Source organism: Ochotona princeps, chromosome 24, assembly GCF_030435755.1.
Source record: "Ochotona princeps isolate mOchPri1 chromosome 24, mOchPri1.hap1, whole genome shotgun sequence".
Classification (NCBI taxonomy): Eukaryota; Metazoa; Chordata; class Mammalia; order Lagomorpha; family Ochotonidae; genus Ochotona; species Ochotona princeps.
This window is the reverse complement of record NC_080855.1, coordinates 9051043-9073498: the sequence shown is the minus strand read 5'-3', so window position 1 is coordinate 9073498 and position 22456 is coordinate 9051043. Positions and strand designations below refer to the sequence as shown.

General features: G+C 55.2%; 2 protein-coding genes across 3 annotated transcripts; both read left to right on the top strand.

Annotated features, from left to right (window-relative positions):
* Positions 1 to 8187: 8187 nt before the first annotated feature.
* LOC101529950 (testisin) lies at positions 8188 to 11668 on the top strand. Its single transcript, XM_036492963.2, has 6 exons — positions 8188 to 8463; positions 8564 to 8590; positions 8749 to 8914; positions 9393 to 9676; positions 10946 to 11100; positions 11365 to 11668. Exons 1-6 carry the CDS (start codon positions 8391 to 8393, stop codon positions 11587 to 11589), a joined length of 930 nt encoding a protein of 309 aa, XP_036348856.2. The 5' UTR covers positions 8188 to 8390; the 3' UTR covers positions 11590 to 11668.
* Positions 11669 to 12846: 1178 nt separating this feature from the next.
* Positions 12847 to 16892, top strand: LOC118757797 (serine protease 41-like). Of its 2 annotated transcripts, none has more exons than XM_058680834.1 (7): positions 12847 to 13000; positions 13096 to 13125; positions 13229 to 13255; positions 13443 to 13608; positions 14168 to 14448; positions 16200 to 16357; positions 16659 to 16892. In XM_058680834.1, the coding sequence occupies exons 1-7, from the start codon at positions 12925 to 12927 to the stop codon at positions 16845 to 16847; spliced, it is 927 nt and encodes a 308-aa protein (XP_058536817.1). In that variant the 5' UTR covers positions 12847 to 12924; the 3' UTR covers positions 16848 to 16892. The 2 variants fall into 2 exon arrangements, with proteins under 2 accessions (XP_058536817.1, XP_058536816.1); XM_058680833.1 differs by having other exon boundaries at positions 12848 to 13000; positions 16608 to 16892.
* Positions 16893 to 22456: the final 5564 nt, after the last annotated feature.

The following is a 22456-nucleotide window of genomic DNA, read 5'->3' as shown; positions in this document are numbered from 1 at the left end:
CCTGAGATCCCTTATATATTGGATGTAAATGTGTGGAAATGCCTTCTGCTGGGTTATTTTGGGGTGCTCTTGAAAGTTGACCTTCCCCGAAGGTGCTGTGGCGCCGGCATCCCCTATGGACACTGTTGGACTCCTGGATGCTGATGCAGCTCTCTGTTGGTGGCCTAGGAGAGCAGCAGAGGATGGCTCAAGTGTTTGGGAGGCCAGAGCTCCTGGGATTGTCCTGCCCAGACCCAGCACTTTGGGACATTTAGCTAGTGAACCAAGATATGCAGATTTACAGAATGAAGTAGAGGCAGAGAAACCAATACCCACAACAATCAGAGCTGTGCTGACCTGGAGCCAGGGGTCTCTTAGGGGTCTTCCAAGTGGGTGCAGGGGCCCCAGGACTTTGCCATCCTCCACTGGTCAGATGGATGGGCAGCAGAGCAGCCAGGACATGAACTGGCACCCATATTGGATGCTGGTGCTTGCAGGATGAGGATTAGCCAATTAAGCCATTGTGCTGGCCCCCAAATAAACTCTTAAAAAAAAACCAAAATACTGCTGTGAGCTTGAGAACATGAGGAACCTCCCTCAGAACAGAATTACAATGAGCTGCACTGTTCAGGGTCCAATTTACATCTGGCCAGGCCGACAGCTCATCTCCCGTCATCCAGCCTTGAATAGGATATAGTACCAGTACCCATATGCCCTTTCGTGGGTGAGGAATTTTATTATTTTTAAGATTTATTTTTATTGGAAAGTTAAGATCTGCAGAGAGGAGAGCCAAAGATTTTTTTGTCCTCTGCATCATTGCCAAAGAGTTTGTAACAGCTGGAGCTGAGCTGATCCGATGCCAGGAGTTTCTTCCAGGTCCCCCATGTGGGTGTGGGTCCCAAGGCTTTGGGCCATTGTCTACTGCTTTCCCAGGCACAAGCAGGGAGCTGCATGAGAAGTGGAGCAGCCAGGACACGAACCAGCACGCATGTGAGATCCCATCATTGCTAAGATGAGGATTTATCCACTGAACCATAGCATTGGGCCCCAAAGTTTTTTTTTTTTTTAAAGATTTATTTACTTGGCCCCGGCGGCGTGGCCTAGCGGCTAAAGTCCTCGCCCTGAACGTGCCACAGGATCCCATATGGGCGCCGGTTCTAATCCCGGCAGCTCCACTTCACATCCACCTCCCTGCTTGTGGCCTGGGAAAGCAGTCGAGGACGGCCCAATGCTTTGGGACCCTGCACCTGCGTTGGAGACCTGGAAGAGGTTCCAGGTTCCCGGCTTCGGATCGGCGCGCACCGGCCCGTTGCGCTCACTTGGGGAGTGAATCATCGGACGGAAGATCTTCCTCTCTGTCTCTCCTCCTCTCTGTATATCTGACTTTGTAATAAAAATAAATCTTAAAAAAAAAAAGATTTATTTACTTTTATTTGCTTTTATTTCCTTTCCCAGGCCACAAGCAGGGAGGTGGATGGGAAGTGGAGCTGCCGGGATTAGAACCAGCGCCCATATGGGATCCTGGGGCACGTTCAGGGCGAGGACTTTAGCCGCTAGGCCACGCCGCCGGGCCCTAGCCCCCAAAGTTTTTCTTAAAAGCAAAGCTGACTGGGCCTAGCATGGTAGCCTAGTGGCTGGACTGATCGCCATGCACATCACAGGATCCCATATAGGCACCGGTTCTTTTTTTTTTTTTTTTAATTTTTTAAACATATATTTTTATTGCATTTCCTTTTTCTTTTTTAAAACTAATTACATTGCATTATGTGATACTTTTTTTTATGCACTGGGATTCCCCCCGCCTCTCCCAAAACCCTCCCCCCACGGTGGATTGCTCCACTTTGTTGCATTTCCATAATTCAAATTCAGTTGACATTCTTTCATTGGAGGTATTTACCAAGCATAAAGTCCAGCATCTTATTGTCCTGGTAAGTTCAATGGTTTCTTGGTGAGACCATCTCTGGTCTGAAGGTAGAGCCGGCAGGGTATCATCCTGATCAATTAAAAGTCCCAACATAATATTTCTAACCATTTACAACATTGTGGCATTAATTGACATGGTATTGATTAACCAATACGTTAATAGGAAAATGCAGGTTCTCAACCACAACCTGTGACTTCTTCATAGACATTTCATTTTTGGTTTATATTCAACCGTATTCTATACACCTTAAAATGGCTTAGATTGCTATTCAGCTGTCTCATGCCTATTTTAATTTTAGTCTAGCAGTTTATAGCATTGAAGCATGATTTCGCTGAACCTGGCTGTTTTTCGGGTGGTCTAACTCTTATAACTCTAACAAGACATATGTCAACAGTTTCGGTGCAGATCAGTTTTAGGAGGGGTGTGCAGAGAAATCTTCCATACCCCAGTGAGGAGTAACTAATCTTTGTGTCCCACCCAGTGAGTTTTAAGTGCGTCCCCGCTGACCGTTTCCTGTCTGGTTCTCTAAGCTTTCCTTGTTGTTCTCTGTCTATCTATTCTAGTTTTGTTTGTTTGTTTGTTTGTTTTGAGGGGTTTCTGGAGTGCTCCTGATGGTTATTACGAGAGGGGGTGGGGACCCAAAGTTGGAAGCAGGCAAGGACCAGAGAAAGCTCCTCTCCCTAGTCCTGAAGGAAGTTTACTGTTCTTCTGTTTCTGCGGACCGCTCAGGGATCCTGGTTGTTGTTCCGATGACCTTGGATCCTGCAAGGCAGGATTTGGGCTTCTTCCATCCCTGTGGTAGATCCAGGTGGGGGTGGGTGACCTCAGAGTTCTTGGTCTCCGAAGGCACTCCATTTCCCCGTGGTCTCCTTGGCAGTAGGGATGTAGTCCTCGGAAGGCACCGGTTCTAATCGCAGCCGGAAGATCTTCTTTTCTGTATATCTGACTTTCCAATAAAAAATAAAATAAATCTTTTTTTAAAAGCTGATGTTTATTTAAAAGCAGATTCACAGAGCACGAAAGTCAGAGATCTACCATCTACTAGTCCCCAGATGACCGTGGTGGCTAGGGCTGGGCCAGACCGAAGCCAGGAATTACCTGTAGGTCTCCAAAATGGGTGGCACAAGCACTCACATACCAGGGCTGCCTTTTGTGGTTTCTCAAGGCTCATTAACAGGGATCTGGGACATGAACGGTTCTGATCTGGTATCCCCGCACTGCAGGCAATGGCTTTACTCACTGCCATAACCCCGAACTTGGGATTTTTGTTTTTTGTTATTTAATCTCTGTTCTGTGAGGAATGCTGTGCCTTATAGCATTTTAAAGGATTTATTTATTTTTATTGCAAAGTCAGGTATATATAGAGAGTAGAAGAGACAGAGAGAAATATCTTCGGTCCGATGATTCACTCCCCAAGTGACCGTAACGGCTGGAGCTGAGCCAGTCCGAAGCCAGGAGCCCAGATCCTCCTCCGGGTCTCCCATGTTGGTGCAGGGTCCCAAGGCTTTGGGCCGTCCTCAACTGCTTTCCCAGGCCACAAGCAGGGAGCTGGATGGGAAGTGGAGCTGCCAGGATTAGAAGTGGCACCCGTATGGGATCCTGGTGCGTGCAAGGCAAGGACCTTAGCCGCTAGACCACTGTACCAGGCCCAGTAAATATTTTTTAAAACCCATCAAATTAGGGCTGTTTTACAAACTTAATGGTCTGTGTTCTTTAAAATATCTGTCAGTAATTACAGAGCTGGGAACTTGTCCATAATAAAAAGAATCTGAAAGCCACACCACTCTGGCTCTTTTTTTTTTTAAAGATTTATTTATTTTTATTGGAAAGGCGGATATACAGAGAGGAAGAGAGACAGAGAGGAAGGTCTTTGTCTGGTGGTTCACTCCCCAAGCAGCCGCAACGGCTAGAGCTGAGCCAATCTGAAGCCAGGAACCAGGAGCTCTTCTTGGTCTCCCACGCGGATGCAGGGTCCTAAGGCTTTGGGCCGTCCTCAACTGCTTTCCCAGGCCACAAGCAGGGAGCTGTATAGGAAGCAGGGCTGCGGGGATTAGAACCAGCGCCCACATGGGATCCCGGGCATGCAAGGCGAGGACTTTAACCACTACGCTATCGCACTGGGCCCCACTCGGGCTCTTTTGAGCTCCAGTGGTTGCTGGAGGCTAGCCCAGTCTAGCATTCCCCAGATCTAGCTCACACCGATGCTGAGGGATGTTGCAGTCTTGTCCAACCCTGTTGGCTGCCCCCATTCTGGCTCTTATATTTACCAGTGAGAACCACAATTCATAGCTCCCTGACCAGGCCTGGCCTCAGCCATGGTTCTTGCACATGTTGGTTCCAACATGTTCCAACCCAGCCCAGCACAGTCTAGCTCCCATCTTGGCCTTTTCCATTGGAAGCTACAGCCTGGCCTGCCCTGTCCCCAGTCCCAACTCACTGGTGGGTGCTGCAACCTAAGTCTGTCCAACGTGCCCCCATCCCTGGCTCTCATGTAAACCCAGTGGGTACAATAGCCTAGCCCAGCAAGGCTTGCTGCCCGTCCTGGCTCCTGTGCATGCCAGCATGCTTGGTTTGGCTCTTGCTTGTGAGTTGAGAGCTGGGACTTGGGACAGACCAGGCTGGGCAGGGTTACAGAGCCCATTGTCCTGTATGTGAGCTTGGTTGGGGGAGAGCCAGATGGGGCTAAGTGACCACATGCAGGAGCCAGACTAAGCGCAGGCTGCTGAGGTTTAGCCGCAGCATCAGCTGGCAAATGCTGGGAATGGGCACAAGTCCTATCAGGCTCGACTGCAGAACCACCTGGACTGCAAGATTCAGGCTGGGAGTGGGTCTAGTAGGGAAACTGGGCATCCCTTTGATGGGCTGCAGCTCCCACCTATGAGCATGAAAACCAGGGATGGCGGCAGGCCTGGCTGGACAGGCGGTGGCCCTCGGCTTAAGTGTGGGCTGGAGAGTGGAATCAATCGGGCTGACACCCACTGATGTGTACAAAAGCCGAATGGGACGCAGGATAGACTGGTCCAGTCAGCTGCGCATACCAGCACGCACAGGAGCCAAAGCTGAAGGCGAGCCTGGTGGGAGTTATGGGCAGTTCCTGCTGGTATGCAGGGGGGCTGAGTGTTTGGTGGGCAGGGTTGGGCTGGGTCACAGCATCCGTTGGTTTGCATATGAAATGGAGCTGGTGACTGCAGCCACCAGCGTGCTTGTAGGCTGTTGTGCGTGACAGACTGACTTGGATCCCGCACTGGCTGGCACACACAGGAGTCAGGTCTGGGTCAGGTGAGGTTTCTTCGGGCCTCCCCTACTGGACCACTAGACTCAAAACTCCAACCACAGGGAAAATCACGGGGTCTCTGGTCTGACCGTGGAGTGCACAAGTCAGAACTGGACTTCTTGGGTTGCGGAAGCCTGTGCAGTGGACGGCATGCCCAGATGCACATGGGGGACATGACAGCTCACTGAGACCTGCAGAGGACGTCTGGTATCATAGCAGAGGATGGAGTGCAGAACAAATTGGACAACTCTCTTGGCCAAGCTTTGACAGCAGTATCTGGATGAATGGAGACTCTAAGGTGAACTGTGTCAGCCAGCAGACTTTGGACAGATTTCCTCAGCCTTGGCGCAACAAAATCAATAGCATCTCAGAACTATCAAAACCACTTAAGCAATACCCTTGGAACATGCTCCACATCGGGGACCCTGGGATGACATCAAGTGGCCGCTCCATGTCCCCACTGGGTGCAGCTTCTCCCCTTCTTGTCCTCCTTTCCTCAGATACAGAAAGAAGAAAAAGAAACTTGGAAACATATTGTCTCATCCACTTCCCCTATTCCTTGACCTTTCCCACTCTAATAAATGGTCCACATGGACATGCATCTGAGGTTATTTTTAATGTTTAATATTTTACGCTTATATTTTATATTTATAAATATTTGCATACTTAATTTATGTAATTATTCCCATTATAGTATGTTAATTATGTGTTTGTTATGATTAACATTAATAATATTAATATGTAAATACTTCAGTATTTTAATATTTATTATTTATTTTTATTGGAAAGGCATTTCAGATTTACTGAGAGAAGAGAGACAGAGGGAAAGATCTTCTGTCCACTAGTTCGCTCCTCAAATGGCCACAAGGGTCAGAGCTCCCTCTGGGCCTCTCACACATGCATAGGGCCAGTGCCTCTATACTTTCCTAGGGCACAAGCAGGGAGCTGGAAGGGAAGTAGAGTAGCCGGGATATGCCCATATGGGATCCTGGCACTTGCAAGGTGAGGATTTAGCCATTGAGTCCTTGTGCCAGGCCCAGGTGGACTTGTTTAGCCATTAGGCCTTGGAAACGTTTTCTCAACCCTGGTGCAATGAAGCTGATGATGTCTCAACTGTCAGGACCCCTTGAGTAACATCCTTGGAACATTCTTCCCCACATCGGGGTTTTAACAGCTCATCAAATGACTGACCCCATCCCTGGGTGTTGACGCCTTTGGCAGCAGGGTGCAGCGCCACGCCTTGCCCCTTCCTCCGGATCTCCACCCTAATTGGAGGCCCACATGGGCGGCGTGCACCCCTATCGACTATGTAAACAATGTATTTTTTTAAAGATTTATTTATTTTTATTGGAAAGGTGGATACACAGAGAGGAGGAGAGACAGAGAGGAAGATCTTCCGTCCTATGGTTCACTCCCCAAGCGGCTGCAACGGCTGGAGCTGAGCCAATCCGGAGCCAGGAGCCCAGATCCTCCTCCGGGTCTCCCATGTTGGTGCAGGGTCCCGAGGCTTTGGGCCGTCCTTGACTGCTTTCCCAGGCCACAAGCAGGGAGCTGGACGGGAAGTGGAGCTGCTGGGATTAGAACCAGCACCCATATGGGATCCCGGTGCGTGCAAGGCAAGAACTTTAACCACTAAGCTATCAGGCCGGGCCCATGTAAACATATTAACAAGAAATTTCAAAATAAAAACAAAACAGGCAATAAAGAGCATTTTGAATATTCCCAATGTAATAGCAAATAAGGAGACAGATATCCAATATCTGATCCAGTCATTGCACATATGCACTGAAATACTGTATTCCATAAACACGTACAACTATTATTTATTAGCAAAAAGTAATCTATTGGGAGTGCCTGATACATATGCTCTTGACACTGAATCAATCATTCAATTAATCAAAATACTCAGGCAACTTTGGGTCCCCACCCCCTCTCGCATTGACCATCAGGATCGCTCCAGAAACCCCTCAAAACAAACAAACTAACTAAAATAGAGAACAACAAGGAAAGCTTAGAATCAGACAGGAAACGGCCAGCGGGGATGCACTTATAACTCACTGGGTGGGACACAAAGATTAGTCACTCCTCACTGGGGTATGGAAGATTTCTCTGCACACCCCTCCTAAAACTGATCTGCACCGAAACTGTTGACATATGTCTTGTTAGAGTTATAGAGTTAGACTACCCGAAAAACAGCCAGGTTCAGTGAAATCATGCTTCAACGCTATAAACTGCTAAATACTAAAATTAAAATAGACATGAGACAGCTGAATAGTAATCCATACCCATTTTAAGGTGTATAGAACCTGGTTGTATATAAACTAATAATTGAAATGTCAATGTCACAGGATGTGGCTCAGAACTTGCATTCTTTTTTTTTTTTTTCCTTTTTTCTCTTTTAACATATTGATTACTCAATACCATGTCAACTAATTCCATAACGTTATAAATTGTTACTGATGCAATGTCGGGGCTTTTAATTGATCAGGATGATACTCTGCCGGCTCTACCTTCAGACCAGAGATGGTCTCCCCAAGAAACCGTTGAACTTATCTGGACAATAAGATGCTGGACTTCATGCTTAGTAGATGCTTGCAATAAAAGAATCTCAACTGAATTTGAACTGTGGTAATGCAACAAGGTGGAGGAATCCACCATGGGGGGGTTTGGGAAGGAGTGGGGGGAATCCTAGTGCCTGTAAACTGTGTCACATAATGCAATGTAATCAATTAAAAAAAAAGTTTATAGCAATCCCTTCAAAAAAAAAAAAAGAAAGAAAGAAAGAAAAGAAAAAGAAATACTCAGGCTGAAGCAGCAGGACTGCGCCTGCCTCCAGGGGGCAGCCTAGGCCGGCGGGGACCCCACGCTGCCAGGCCAGCTCCTAGGACGAGGCCGCCCAGGAGGCTGGGGCTGCAGGAACGGCTGGCCTCCCAGCTGCCCCCTGCAGAGCTCGCCACCAGCACCCTGGGGTGTGGGTCGGAGCAGGCTCCCTCGGCCCACGGGCTGCTGGGCTGCAGTGCGAGTACAGGGGACGCAGGGGGAGCTGTGAGGCCTGAGAGGCCCCTGTCAGCCCTGGGTCTTGAGGGGTCCAAGAGGACCCCGTCTCCTGGGTACCCAGACTGTGCACACCCCGGGCTCTGTCCTGCAGGGGGCGTCCTCCGCGCCCGGGGACTGGGGAGGCAGAGGGGGCGCCAGGGTGCAGAGGAGGCGGCCATGGGAGAGCGACACGGGACACTACTGCTGCTGCTGGCGCTGCTGCTGGCCCGGGCTGGCCCCAAGCAGCCGGGTGAGCTTGGGGTGGCGGCTGATGGGCCCCTAAGTGAGAGTGGGCGAGGGGATTAGGGGCTAGACGCCATGGCAACTCTTCCTTTCTCGTCTCCATCCAGAGCCTCCGGAAGCGAACCTGTTGTCAGGTAGGGCGCTCCGCACTTTGCGCAATCCCCTCCCCGCCCCACACTGAGGATTCGTCCCAAGAAGTGGGGGGTCCTGGGGGGGAAGGGGCAGGAACCCAGGAGCGCTCCGGGATGAGACCCGATGGGGTGAGCCTTCCACGGGTTTCTGCTCACTTCAGGGCCATGCGGCCACCAGGCCATCCCGTCGCGCGTGGTGGGTGGCGAAGACGCAGAGCTGGGTCGCTGGCCCTGGCAGGGGAGCCTGCGCCAGTGGGGCAGCCACATCTGCGGAGCGAGCCTGCTCAGCCGCCGCTGGGCGCTCACCGCTGCCCACTGCTTCGAGTCGTGAGTGCAGCGCCCAGGGCAGGACGGGGGCGGGGAGGGAACCCTACTCAAGACCTTACAGGATGTTTTTCCAGAACTTTGCCATACCCCTTTGGGTGGATTGTCCTTTTGTTTTTTAATTACAAATGGCATCACTGACTCCCACCGTCATTCTACCTCTCGGCAGGTGTGGCTCACTGGTGCGGGGGGCGGGCACTGCACCTGGTGGGTAGCCAGGCCTGCCCAGTGTTCTTCACGGGCACCCACACCTTTCTGGAGCAGAGGGCTCAGTGCCTGTGTCCTGAGGAGAGCTCTGAGTGGTGATACGACCACAGGGGCGTGCAGCCCACTCCTGCTTGCCCCCTCCCCACAGGGTCCCCAGCACTGGTACAGGGAATTGCTGTGAGGGGCAAGTAGTTGCCCCTCAGCAGGGCTAACCTCCAGGAGAGGCCCACGTGTGCTCAGACGCCCCCCTTGTCCTGCCCCTCCTGCCTGCCAGGTCCAGCGATCCCTTCGAGTTTACAGTCCAGTTTGGCGAGCTGACTGCCAGACCATCCTTCTGGAACCTGCAGGCCTACTACAATCGTTACGGGGTAGACAACATCTTCATGAGTCCCGGCTTCAAGGGCGACTCGCCCTACGACATCGCCTTGCTGAAGTTGTCCTCTGCGGTCAGATACACTGACAACATCGGGCCCATCTGCCTCCTGCCCTCCACAGTGCGGTTTGAGAATCGCACAGACTGCTGGGTGACCGGCTGGGGCAATGTGGAGGAGAACGAGGGTGAGGCTGGGGGCGGGGTGGCCAGGGAACAGCCCTGACCCAGCCTCCAAGCTCCCTGGAGCCTTGGCTGCCTGACAGGCTGACAGGAACCACGCACTGCGCCCCCAGCCCAGAGTGGCCCCAAGCTGTGGTGTGAGAAGGAAGGGCTGCTTTCCTCATCCTCCTCCCCCAGCCTCCGGTCCTGAACAACCCCCCACCCCAGGTTCCCCTCACCTCTGCATGTACTCCAGTGCTGGCCGATGCTTCTGGAGCCCCGAGTCTGCTCAGCCACCCTCCCCTGCCTCATCTCCCAGGGACCACGCTCAGCAGCTGCCTCTCTCAGCATGAGTCCACTGGGCTGCCAGTGGTTGGGCTGGGCATGTTCTGTCCTGGCCACGTGAGCCTGCAGTCAGAGAAAGATGGACAGGCGCTGCTCCTGCATGGGCAGGCAGCATGGCAGCACTGCTCATGGCCACAGGTTCAGGAGCTATAAAGGGTCTTTCTGGAGTTTTCCTACAAATGAAGTTGAGGATGTTGCACAGTTGAGGCAATGAATGGAGTTAGGGAAGTTGTCCAGTGCCCCAGACCTGGTGGAGAGAGAAGCCTGGCAGGCTCAGACAGGGCAAGGGGTCAGGGTCGGGAGGACTGAGAACACGGGGCTCTCCCTAGGGCATGGGTCCCTGCCCCTCCCCGGAGGGCTCGGCCACAGGCTCACGGTGTGAGCCAAGGATGCTTGCTGGCTGCTGCCCCTCCCCGAGTGTGCTAGCAGGGGGGCCTTGGTCTCACTGTGCCTGGGTTCAGGGTAGGGAAAGCTCTGGCTGCAAAGGGCTCATGGTGCCGAAGGTTCTGGCGTGGGCCGGGCACACCCTCCCAGGGCGGCTCTCGGTGTCCTGCCGTCCAGATGGGGGAGAAGCTGCTGCACGTGACCAGGCTTAGGCTTATGGGAAGCCTGGATGCTGCCTCTTATCCAGAGCCCTGGAGGACAGCACAGCTCCTGGCTGCAGCTCTGAGACCCCAGGTGCTACTGAGGAGACAGCCCAGTAGGTGCCCTCCTGGGCTGCGGCTCCATTCAGGCACACCAAGTCAGGCAGCCCAGTAGCTTACCTGCTCACTGGGTCTCTTCAGGGACAACTCAAGGTTCCTGTGACGTTTGGGGGGCTGCAGTAGAGCTGTGGAGTCAGAGCAGCTACATCCTAGGCCCTGCAGGTGCCCAGGGACATGCCAGCCCCAATGGCACTGCTGCTCAGAGAAGGGCCACACCGTATCCTCCGCTGTCTCCCGCCCCAACAGTTCTGCCGTATCCCTACACTCTCCAGGAAGTACAGGTCGCCATTATCAACACCTCCATCTGTAATCACCTCTACCATAGAACAGACTTCCGCTGGAACATCTGGGGAGACATGGTGTGTGCAGGAGAACCCCAAGGAGGCAAGGATGCCTGTTTTGTAAGTGCTGCTCACTCCCTGCTCTACCACGGTCCCTGGGCCCCGAACCTGCAGCCAGCTGTGTCCCTGTGTGTCATCCAAGCCTCACATGGGCACCTGGAAATAGGCTGTGCCCCTACCCCCTGCCCGGCCTTTGCACATGTATGAGTCCAAGTGTGGTCACTGTGGGGAGGGGAGGAAATTTCTCTCACTGGCCCACTCTACCCCTGCCTACGCCCCAGTCCCTGCTGGTGCCAGGCTGGGCTCACCCATGGTACCCTGCAGGGGGACTCCGGCGGACCACTCGTCTGTGACACAGACGGCCTCTGGTATCAGATTGGCGTTGTGAGCTGGGGCATAGGATGCGGCCGGCCCAACCGGCCTGGCGTCTACACCAACATCAGCCATCACTTCCGTTGGATTCGGCACGTGATGATCAACAACCCAGGGCCCAAGCGGGGCCCCTCGCTGCCGCTGCTGACCCTGCTGTGTGTGCTGCGAATCCTGTAGCCCACCTGACTCCAAGGCCCACAGCGGGGCCATGAGCTGGTCCTGTCTGTCCAATTTCCCAATAAACATTAAAACAATCCTACAGTTGCCAGCCTCCCTGACAATTCAACATCCAGCCGGGATGCTACACACACACATGGACCCCCAAACCTCGGTACCACCTTCCCCCAGCTATCTGTACGCTCTCTATAGGGCAAGACAAATGCTGGGAGCACAGCAATGGCTCCAGGACTCTGGGCACGGGGAGGCCCTGGGCTGTGCTGCCGAGGGGATGCGCTGCTCGAGGCCCACACCATGGTTCCTACCACAACAGCCACGGACTCTGCAGCCCCACACATCCCCCTGAGGCTGATGTGCTGCGGGACATGAGTATAGGTGTTTACCTGGGAGGGGATCCCAGGAAGCCCAGGACAGGAAGGGGAAACTGAGACAGGGAAGGGAGAAGCACAAATGCATTTGGAGAGATCAAGAGTCACCGACGTGGGCAACACATCATCCTGCTGCGCCTCAGCCTTGGCTCGGCGAGGACAGGACACTGGGGAGTGGGGTCAACTCTGGAACCCCACCCACTTGATCTGAGGGTGATCCCAGGGCCAGGGTACTCCAGGTGAGGCTGTCGGTGCCTGGGGGTCACTCAATGGGACATGGGACCAGTGGGCCTGCATCCACATTGCCTGGCACCCATGAGGTTCCCTGGAGGGCAGGGACATGGCCAGTTGATGCGCTGGCCGGAAGAGGCACAAAGGCATCTGATCATAAGCCCCAAATGTGGTGACAGAAAACTGGGAGATGCTGTGGTCAGAGTCCTCCCGCTGTACCCAGCCACAGTGCAACTCCACAAAAGGGCACTGCCTGCAGGGTCTTCCTCTCACCTGTCAACCCAGCAACAAAGTGAGGGTGGCTGGGCAAGGCCACTGGCACATCCCCAAGTCCCAGTGTCCAAACCTCTGCCAGGTGGCTATTGCAGGAGGCCAAGAGCCCTCCAGGCTGACAGGATACCTGTGGGCCCACACAGCCCATCTGGAGGGCTTGCTGAGGCACCTCTCAGGGACCTAGACCAGCAGCCAAGCATGGAGTGGGGAGAGAGGGGATACCAGCACCCCAGGGTACAGGTGAGAGAGGGCTGCTTTGGGCCCAGGGGCTGCTGGGCTACAGCTGCGAGTGTGGCTGGGGACACCAGGGGCTGTGAGGCCTTAGGGTCCCTGCCAGCCCTGGAGAGGTCCAATGAGGACCCAGTCTCCTGAGTGCCCACTCCGGCTCTGTCCTGCAGGAGGCGCCCTCCATGCTCGGAGCCTGAGGCAGCAGAGGGGGCGCCAGGGTGCAGAGGAGGCGGCCATGGGTGCGGGGGCTGGGACGCTGCTGCTGCTGCTGGCGCTGCTGCTGCTGGCGCGGGTGGCCCCCGAGGGGCCAGGTGAGCTCAGGGGACGCTGCTGGCCGCTCCCGAGGGGATGGGGGGAGGCTGGGTGCGTGCACGTCCAGGGAACTGACCTTGCAGTCTCCACCCAGACGCGCCGCCGGGAGAGGACCCGCTGTCAGGTAAGGTGCCCAGGGAGCTCTTGCCTCCCGCGCAGTGCCGCGATGCGGGGAGGAGGAGCGGGCAGGACGCGGGGCAGGACGCTTTGCTTCTCCTCTGTTCCAGGTCCCCTGAACACCAAGCTGCTCTCAAGTAACCCTTGGGCCCTGGGGGCAGAGCGGGCGGTGGGCACCGAGGGAGGATCCCGGCTCCACCTGCTCCCGCTGCGGGGGTCCAGGTTGGAAGCCTGTTTCTCCTCCCCCTACCCCCACCATCCCTAGTCTCTAGGGGAGGCCCGTGTGTCTCTGTGTCTCACTGCGTCTCGCTTCGTCCATCGCAGCACCTTGTGGCCATCGGAATATGAAGTCGCTGATCGTGGGCGGGGTGGAGTCGGTCAGGGGGCGCTGGCCGTGGATGGCCAGCCTGCTCAGGGATAGTGTGCCTGTCTGTGGGGGGACCCTGCTTAACCACCGCTGGGTGCTGACAGCTGGACACTGCATATCAAAGTGAGTTGGCAGCGCTGGGGAGAGGGCAGGCCATGAACTTGTCCTCTCCATGGAATGCCCCAGTGCTCCTCCTGGACTGTGGCTCCCACCGACATCAGGACCCCTAGGTGCTCCTGCAGGAAGCCCTGTGCATATTTTTCCAGAACAATCCCATACACCTTGGGACCACTGTTTTTCTTGCCTTTCAAACACACAGGGGCTTCCACTCTGATTCCCTCTGAGCAGGGGTGGGTGGACCCAGGAGCAGGAGTGGGCGGCATGAGCTCAGGGGGCTGCGGGTAAATGGTCACCCCTCTCTATCCTGCACAGTGCCCATCCTGGTACCTGCTGCAGCTCAGGCCTTGCTGGGCTGTACAGACGCTCCCTGGAGGGCTGGGCTGTGTCCTTGTGGGAGGACAGCTGTGGGAGGGGACAGGACCAGGGTGAGGGGAGGAAGTGCCGCTCAGGTCTCCCCACTGCCCCCAGGCTCTGGACATGCCTTCTGTTGTGAGCCCTCAGTGTCACCTCCCTGGGTGATGCTCCTGCCCAGTGCCCTGCCTTCTCTCTCCTTTGCTGCCAGGGCCCAGGATGTGCACAGGTGGCGCGTGCAGCTGGGTGAGCTGAACAACAAGGCGCCTTTCTACAACCTCCGCGCCTGGTTCACCCGGTTCCGCGTGCGGAGGATTGTTCTGCACCCTGACTTCAAGGCCATGGCCAATGACATTGCCCTGCTGCAGCTGGCCACCCGGGTGACCTACAGCACCTACGTGCAGCCCGTCTGCATCCTGTCCTCCACCGCGATGTTCCAGCACAGGCCTGACTGCTGGACCACTGGCTGGGGCAAGATCTTAATCAACGAGAGTGAGCCAGGGACAAGTGGGGTGGGGAGGGGCGGGCTGTGTCGCGGACGCCCTGTACTAGCCACAGCTGGCACCGCAGCCTGGGGAGCCCTCTCCTTCCCACTTGCTCTCACCACCTGCCACTCCCCGTTGCTCCCACAATGCGGGCCAGCAGCCTGGGTGGGCAGCACAGAAAATTTTCTAGCAGATTTGGTGGTGTCTCAGGGTTCCCATCAAATACAACCATGCCATCTGCCAACGGAAGTACTGGACTCGTGTGTGTGTCTTGTCTGTCTGCCTGGGCCTGTACCTCAGTTCTGTGTGCGCAGAAGGGGCAGGGCAGAACACCCGCCTCCCGCCCCGCCTCCTGATGCCTGGCAGAGCCAGCTCAGCTCCAGTGTGAGTGAGCAACGGTGGCTGCTATGGCTCCCCACGTGGGCCCAGCCCTTCTCTGAAGGAGCATGCACACTTTGACACATTTGTGGAGTCATGACTTAAAGGCATAGGAGGGGACACAGGCAGAGCATCTCCCCTGTGAGGCCCGCCCTCAGGTGAGCAGCACCCCCAGGGAACATGGGGTCTGTGGGTGGTGGCCTCTGCTGCCCCACTGCCCCGCACCTATATGAGAGATCCACTCTCCACTGCTCAAGCTCACGGCTGCAGCCTGGCCCAGCTCTGGCTTCTGTGGGCAGGAGATGGAAGATCTCTGTCTCTCCCTCACTGCATCACTGCCTTTGAAACAATGAATAAATCTTGGGTCGGTGCCCTGGTGTACCAGGTAGAGCTACCATCTGTGATCCGGCATCCTGTGTGGGTGCCGATTCAAGTTCCGAGTGCTCCACTTCCCACCCTGTTCCCTGCTAATGTGCCTTGAAAGGCCGCACAGGGTGGGGCCCGGCGGCGTGGCCTAGCGGCTAAAGTCCTCACCTTGAATGCCCCGGGATCCCATATGGGCGCCGGTTCTAATCCCGGCAGCTCCACTTCACATCCAGCTCCCTGCTTGAGGCCTGGGAAAGCAGTTGAGGACGGCCCAATGCATTGGGACACTGCACCCATGTGGGAGACCTGGAAGAGGTTCCTGGCTCCCGGCATCGGATCGGTGCAGTACCGGCCCGTTGCGGCTCACTTGCGGAGTGAATCATCGGATGGAAGATCTTCCTCTCTGTCTCTCCTCCTCTCTATATATATCTGACTTTGTAATAAAAATAAATCTTAAAGAAAAAAAGAAAAACAGTAAACCCAAATGCTGTGAGACAATGCTTAACACTGTATTCAAAGCACAGCAAGCAAAACAGTGTGGTAATTGCCATTATAAAAAAAAAAAAGAAAAAGGCCGCACAGGGTGGCCCAAGTGCTTGGGTGCCTGCATCCACGTGGGAGACCCAGGAGAAGCTCCTGAATTCTTGCTTTGGACCAGTTCAGCTACCTCCACTGTGACCATTTGTGGAATTAAATGGTGGATGGTAGATCTCTCTCCCTCTCTATTTCTGTGCCTTTCAAATAAATAGATCACTTTTTCAATAAACCGTACAGAACATTCTCGCTATGCCTTCTGCCTGTTCCCGTATGTTGCTCTAGATCTGTGACGCTGTCCTGGGAGGTGCACGCGTGTCCGTGGCTGCTCCGTCCCGTAAGGTTTACCTCTGTAAAATGCTGTGGCTCTCACTGAGTGCTGACCTGACGTCGGTCAGCGTGGGGCAGCTGGTTGACAAGCTCAGCCCCATGGTCGCTGCTGTGTGGACTAAGGTTTCCGGCCCTCTCTTTCTCCCCTAGGCAAAATACCCACTCCCTTCAGCCTGCGGGAAGTGCAGCTCAGCGTCCTGAACGCCTCCCTGTGTAACTACCTCTACACGCTGCCCGCCGAACGCCGGTCAGTTCAAGAGAATATGATCTGTGCCGGCAGAGAGCAAGGCGGTGTAGATGCCTGCGGTGTGAGTAAACCCCCGTCCTGCGGGGCCCACTCTGCTCCTTCCCACACCTGGGCCCCATCTTCATGCCAGCTGGGGGAGCTGCTGCCCGACTAGGCAGGCACCGCCAGAGACCTATTCGCAGAGCGGGCTGGGGGAGTGAGCACAGTTACCAGCCTGCCTGCCCCCAGCCCTGCACCCTCTGTTCCCCGGGCCCTCTTCTGCTGGCTCCTCTGGCCCTGCCCAGGCCATGCTCACCCCTGCTGCTCCCCAGGGCGACTCCGGTGGCCCCTTGGTCTGCGACATCCATGGGATCTGGTACCAGGTTGGAGTTGTGAGCTGGGGTGTGGGCTGCGGGCTGCGCACCCGACCTGGTGTCTACACCAATGTCAGTTCCTACTTCAGCTGGATAAAATTGCTGACAGCCCCCGGTGCACCTAAGCCAGACCTCTCCCCTGTGTTGCTTCTGCTGCTCGCTCTGCCTGCTGCCGCCCCAGGCCTGTGGGCAGCTTGAGCTCCCGCCCGCCAATGAGGGTGTGGCAGGGGCCAGCGTGCCAGTCTGTCCTGTGGGGTAGGCACCCCAGGGCTGGGGGCTGTGGACTGGCCTCTCATTCTCCGTGTCTCATCTGCTAATAAACCTGTGGTTGAGGCCCAGCTGTCACTGCTGAGCCAGTGGTTTCATGTGCACATCCCTCAGTCAGCCCTGTGCAGTCCAGCCCAAGACACCACCCGCGCTCCCAAGCCTCCAGTCTGATGCCCCAGGCTTTGGTTACAAACAGCAGGAGCCTCTGCAGGGCATGTGGGCAGCAAGACAAATGCTGGGAGCACAGCAATGGCTCCAGGGCTCTGGGGTCGGGGAGGTCAGGGCTGGGCTGCCAGGAGGAAGGGGAAACCAAGGCAGGAAAGGGAGAAGGGCAAGTGTGTTTGCAGGAACCAGGAGTCACCGATGCGGATGTCACTCCATCCTGCTGGGCCTAAGCCTTGGCTCAGCGAGGGCAGGACACTAGGGAGGGGGCAGCTCTCTCTGGAACCCCAACCCTGTCTTCTTTCCCTGCATGACCTGTCACTCAGGTAGTGCCCAGTTGCTGTGGGTGCCATCAACAGTTTTAGTTGGGGAACCCCAGGAGCCAGCAGCAGTTGCAGCGGGCGGGGCGGAGCCGGTTAGGGGATTTCTGGGGTCAAGGGGCACAGCTCTGACCCAGCTCCAGACTTCTGGCTTCCAGAATTAGGACTGGACAGAGTCTTATTTGCTTTTTAAAAATAGATATTTATTTATTTACTCATTTAAATTGAAGTCACAGAGAGAGGAGAGACACAAATCTCCCAACCACCAGGGTGTCCGCAATGGCCATAAATGCCTGAGCCATGCCAGGCCACAACCGGAAGCTGAGGTTCCATCTGGGTCTCCCGTGTGGGCGACAGAGAGCCACATGCTCGAGCCTCCTTCTGCGGCTTCTCCAGGTCCCTGGTGGGGTGCTGCCCTGGAAGTGGAGTGGCTGAAGCTCACACCGGGGCTCATAGGAGGATGCCTGTAGCAGGGGTCACCTTAACGTGCAGTGCCACAGGCCAGCCCCTCCTGCACACAGAGCTGTGCGTTCAGACAAGCGCCAGTGTGCAGGGGCTGCGTTTGGACTCCTCCCTATGGAATTAATTTTGTTCCCCTTTTCCTCCTGTGAGGGTTTGCAGTTAACTGTGGTCCCTTTGCAGAGTTTCAGGCAGCTGGAGGTCGGCGCTGGGGATTGGGCAGGCGCCAGCTACAAGTCCTATGTCTGCTATGAAAGAAGTCAGGGGCACCTGGGCAGGCAGGCACCGGTCCCCCTGTGAACACCCAGGATACAATGACGGAGCAGAGCTGGGAAAGCTGCCACCTATGCCACCAGCATCCCATGAGGGCAGTAGTTAGAGTCCTGGCTGCTCCACTTCTAACCCAACTCCCTGCTAATGTGCCCAGGAGAAACAGCGGGTGGTTCCCTAAGATTTGAGTCCCTCTACCCATGTGGGACACCCTGATGAAGCTCCTGGCTTGCAGCTTTAGCCCAACACTGGATGTGTGGCCATCTGAGGAGTGAACCAGCATATGGAAGAGCTCTGTCTCTGTTTCTAACTCTTTCAAGTAAATAAATACATCTTTACAAAACAATTAATTAAAAAATCTGTTAGGACTGATGCCTGTATCCCGCCCAGCAGTCTGCATGCCAAGATTGCTGGGATTCTGTGAATGACAGTGAGGAGTCCTGCCACAGCTCCACTGATAACAGCATAACAGGTGACTCAGAATTACTCACCAAGGACAAGAAAGACTTGGACAGGGTAAGCACAATTTGCTGCTGAGTGAAATTACGACACGAGAAGACATGCTATGCTCACAGTACCAGTACTGTTCACAGGGTCTGGATTCCATGCCTTCCCTACCAAACACCAAGAGTGAAAAACACTGTCTTGAACTTCGTTTGGGGTCTTCAGGGGCACCTGAATATCCAAAACCATCTTGAAATAAGAAAACCTGGAGGACCGATAATTCCTGGTTTCAAAACTTACTAAAAAGCCACAGTCACTACTCACACAGTGTGGCATTGGCAGTCTGACAGAACAAAACACATCCCCATGGACCAAGGCCCTGCGGTGGGAAGGAGAGTGTTTTCAACCAGTGGTGCTGAGGACAGTGGAAATATACATGTGAAATAATGAAACTGGAGCACACCAATCACCATGCACAAACTTTAACTCAAAATAGATCAGAGTGGATAGACATCTGGTCTGGTCTTAAGATGCCGGTTTGGGATGCCCAGATCTTACAGAAAGGGTCTGGCTTTAGGACCCAGCTCCACTTGGATTCCAGCTTCCTAGTAACATGCACCCTGGAGGCAGCAGGTGGTGGCTCAAGTGGGAGTGGGTCCCTCCACTCCCATGGGAGACCTGGGTGGAGTTCCCAGTTCCTGCTTTGGCCTGGCGCAGCGTTGTCCAGCGTGGTCATTTAGAGAATGAATCAGGGGTGGGATGCTTGCTCCCACACTTGCTTCCTCTCAAATAAAATTTAAAATGGTTCAGACATAAATGTAAGACCTAAAAATATAAAACTGTTAGAATACATGACAAAACTTCACAATGATAGCTTAGCAGTGATTTTTTTATACTAAGGATTTAAAAAATTGTTTTTATTTAAAAGGAAGGTTTACAGGGAGAAGGAGAGACGGAGAGAAAGATCTTCCATCTGCTCATTCACACTCTGAAGGTTCACAACGGCCGGGGCCGATCCAGTTCAAAACCAGGAGCCAGGAGCCTCTTTCAGGTCTCCCACGCGGGTGCAGGGTCCCAGCGCTTTGGGCCGTCTTCCACTGCTTTCCCAGGCCACAAGCAGGGAGCTGGATGGGAAGTGAAGCTGCCGAGATTAGAACCGGTGCCCATATGGGATGCTGGTAATTGCAGGCAGAGTATTAGCCAGTTGAGCTATGCTGGCCCCACAATGATTTTTCTTTAAAATGTATTGACTGACTTGAAAGGCAGAGAGAGGAGACAAGGGAAAGAGCTTCACCCACCAGCTAACTCCCTTAACAAACACTCAGAATGCCAGGGCTGGGCTGTGTAGAGGTCAGGAGCTGGCAACTCAATCACAGTCTCTCACGTGGGTCACAGGAACCCAGTCACCTGAATCATCGCTTGCTGCTCAGCAGGAAGCAGCACCCGGAGCCGAGCTGTGCATCCGGGCTCCTTGTGTGACTGCAAGCCTCCTGCTGAGCCCAACACCCACTCGTGACTCTGACACCAGAGAGCACGGCCGCAAAAAATTGGACTTCACAACAAATGTAAAATTTTGTCTAATAAAAGACACTCCATAGAATAAAATGACCGCCTACATTATGGAAGGAACTCCTAGGCAGCCATGTGCTAACAGCAACCGAATTCAGAGCCAGTTCAGCCACACGCTCACCTCTCCAAGGAAGCACAGCGTCATGGCAACAAGTTCAGGAACTGGCCCAACCACAGGACGGCGAACCACAGGACGGCCCAACCACAGGACGGCGAACCACAGGACGGCGAGCCACAGGACGGCCCAACCACAGGACGGCGAACCACAGGACGGCCCAACCACAGGACAGTGAACCACAGGACAGTGAACCACAGGACAGCGAACCACAGGACAGCGAACCACAGGACGGTGAACCACAGGACGGCCCAACCACAGGATGGCCCAACCACAGGATGGCGAACCACAGGACGGCGAACCACAGGACGGCGAACCACAGGACGACCCAACCACAGGACGGCCCAACCACAGGACGGCCCAACCACAGGACGGCGAACCACAGGACGGCCCAACCACAGGACGGCCCAACCACAGGACGGCGAGCCACAGGACGGCCCAACCACAGGACGGTGAACCACAGGACGGCGAGCCACAGGACGGTGAACCACAGGACACGATGTGACCTCACACCATTCAAACACAAAACCAAAACAGAGAATACCACATGTTGGCTGGGAACCCTGCAAGCCTCCTCGACTGATGCCTGCATGAGCTGGCTGGTGCGCCCCATGCACCGGGACACCCTTCATTTCACAGGGCGTAGGGATTTGGGGGGACAGCAGTGTGGGGTGGGGGGCACCTGACAACATTCACGCCTGGAGACCACTCACCACGCACTGACCCGAGCTAGCACAGGCGCAGTTCTCCACAGATCAGCACAATGATAAATTACAAAGCAGAAACCCTGTGCGTCTACAAGAGCGCTCAAATCCATAAGGAGCAAACTTTTAGCTGCCAACATGCAAGCATGCTGAGCTGAGCCAGGGCAGCCATGCCAGTTTGTGGCCTGCTGCGGCAGTGAGTCAAATTAGGATGGCGCCCGCAACGGAGGACCTGCTTTGAGTCCTGGCTGCCCCCTCCTGACCCAGCTCCCTGCCCAGGCACTGGAGGGCACTGGAAGGTGGCCCAAGTCCACGAGTCTCTGTGCCAGCACAGAAGGCCAGGGTAGAGTTCCGGGTTCCTGGCTGTTGCGGGCATTTATGGAAGGACTGTCCCTCTCTCTCTCTCTCTCTGCCTTTCAAATACTTTTTGAAGTTCATAAAACAAAAAACAGAAGAAAGGAGGTTCAAGAGCTATGCTTTTCCTAGTTCCACTGCACCCAGTAGGGCTGGGGTCTGGAAGGGATGGCACAGCCCTGTGGGGCTAGGGAGGCCAAGAGAGTGGCCCATAGCAGGTGGCCGCCTCCAGAAAGCCTGTGTCTCCACAGCTACACCCCATGTTGGCCATGTTGGCCTTTGAAAATTACTTCTTTATTCATGCTTCCACGGGAGACAGAGACAGGCAGAAAGCGCCCACTCCCACCTGCTGGTCCACTCCCCAAACGCCTGCAACAGTAGGGTCTGGGCGGGCCCGAGCCAGAACTCCGCCCAGGACTGCCCGCAGGAGGGCCGGGACCCTGGCTGGAGCCACCACCTGCTGCCTTGCACAAGTGGACCAGGGTTTGGAGCCAGCACTTAAACCGGGCACTCTCACACGGGACCCTAGGGAGGCTGCTCCTTCACGGGGAATGGGCCTTGCTGGGCGCCGCCAGGCCCCTGACAATGGCCGCCTGTGGCTCACGGCCACCGGGTCGGGGTGGCTGGTGAGACTCAGCGGCGGGAACGCACGGAGCCACCGGACACAGGCACGGGAGCCCCGGGCCCCACTCACCGCCGCGGCCGCCAACCTCGCTGCTCCGAAGTCCGCGGTGTTTGCCGTGGACACCGTGGACACCGGCCCGGGGACCAGCATCCAGGGCCGAGAGGAGAAGCGCGATGAGGTGGGGGGAGGTGGAGGAGGGGAGCCGGCGGCCACCCCTGCAGCAGCTACAGGCCAGCCGGCAGCTGAAGAGGAAGGCAGCAGCAGGTTATGAGGAGGCAAAAAGGGCAAGATTAAATTAAAAACATAATAATAAAATTCAAATTCGAAGGGCCGCCGTGACCTGTGACCTCTCGGGCCTCCACGCCCGGTGGGCGCCGCCTGCAGGCCACGCGCACGCGCGCTCGGGCTTGCCTTCCCTGAGAAGGCTCTGCTTGGCGCCTGCGCTTAGCCGCTCCCTCCGCAGCTGACTGCGGTGGTTAAAAGGGCCAAAGACAAAACGGTTTCCCTGTCTTGTTTTG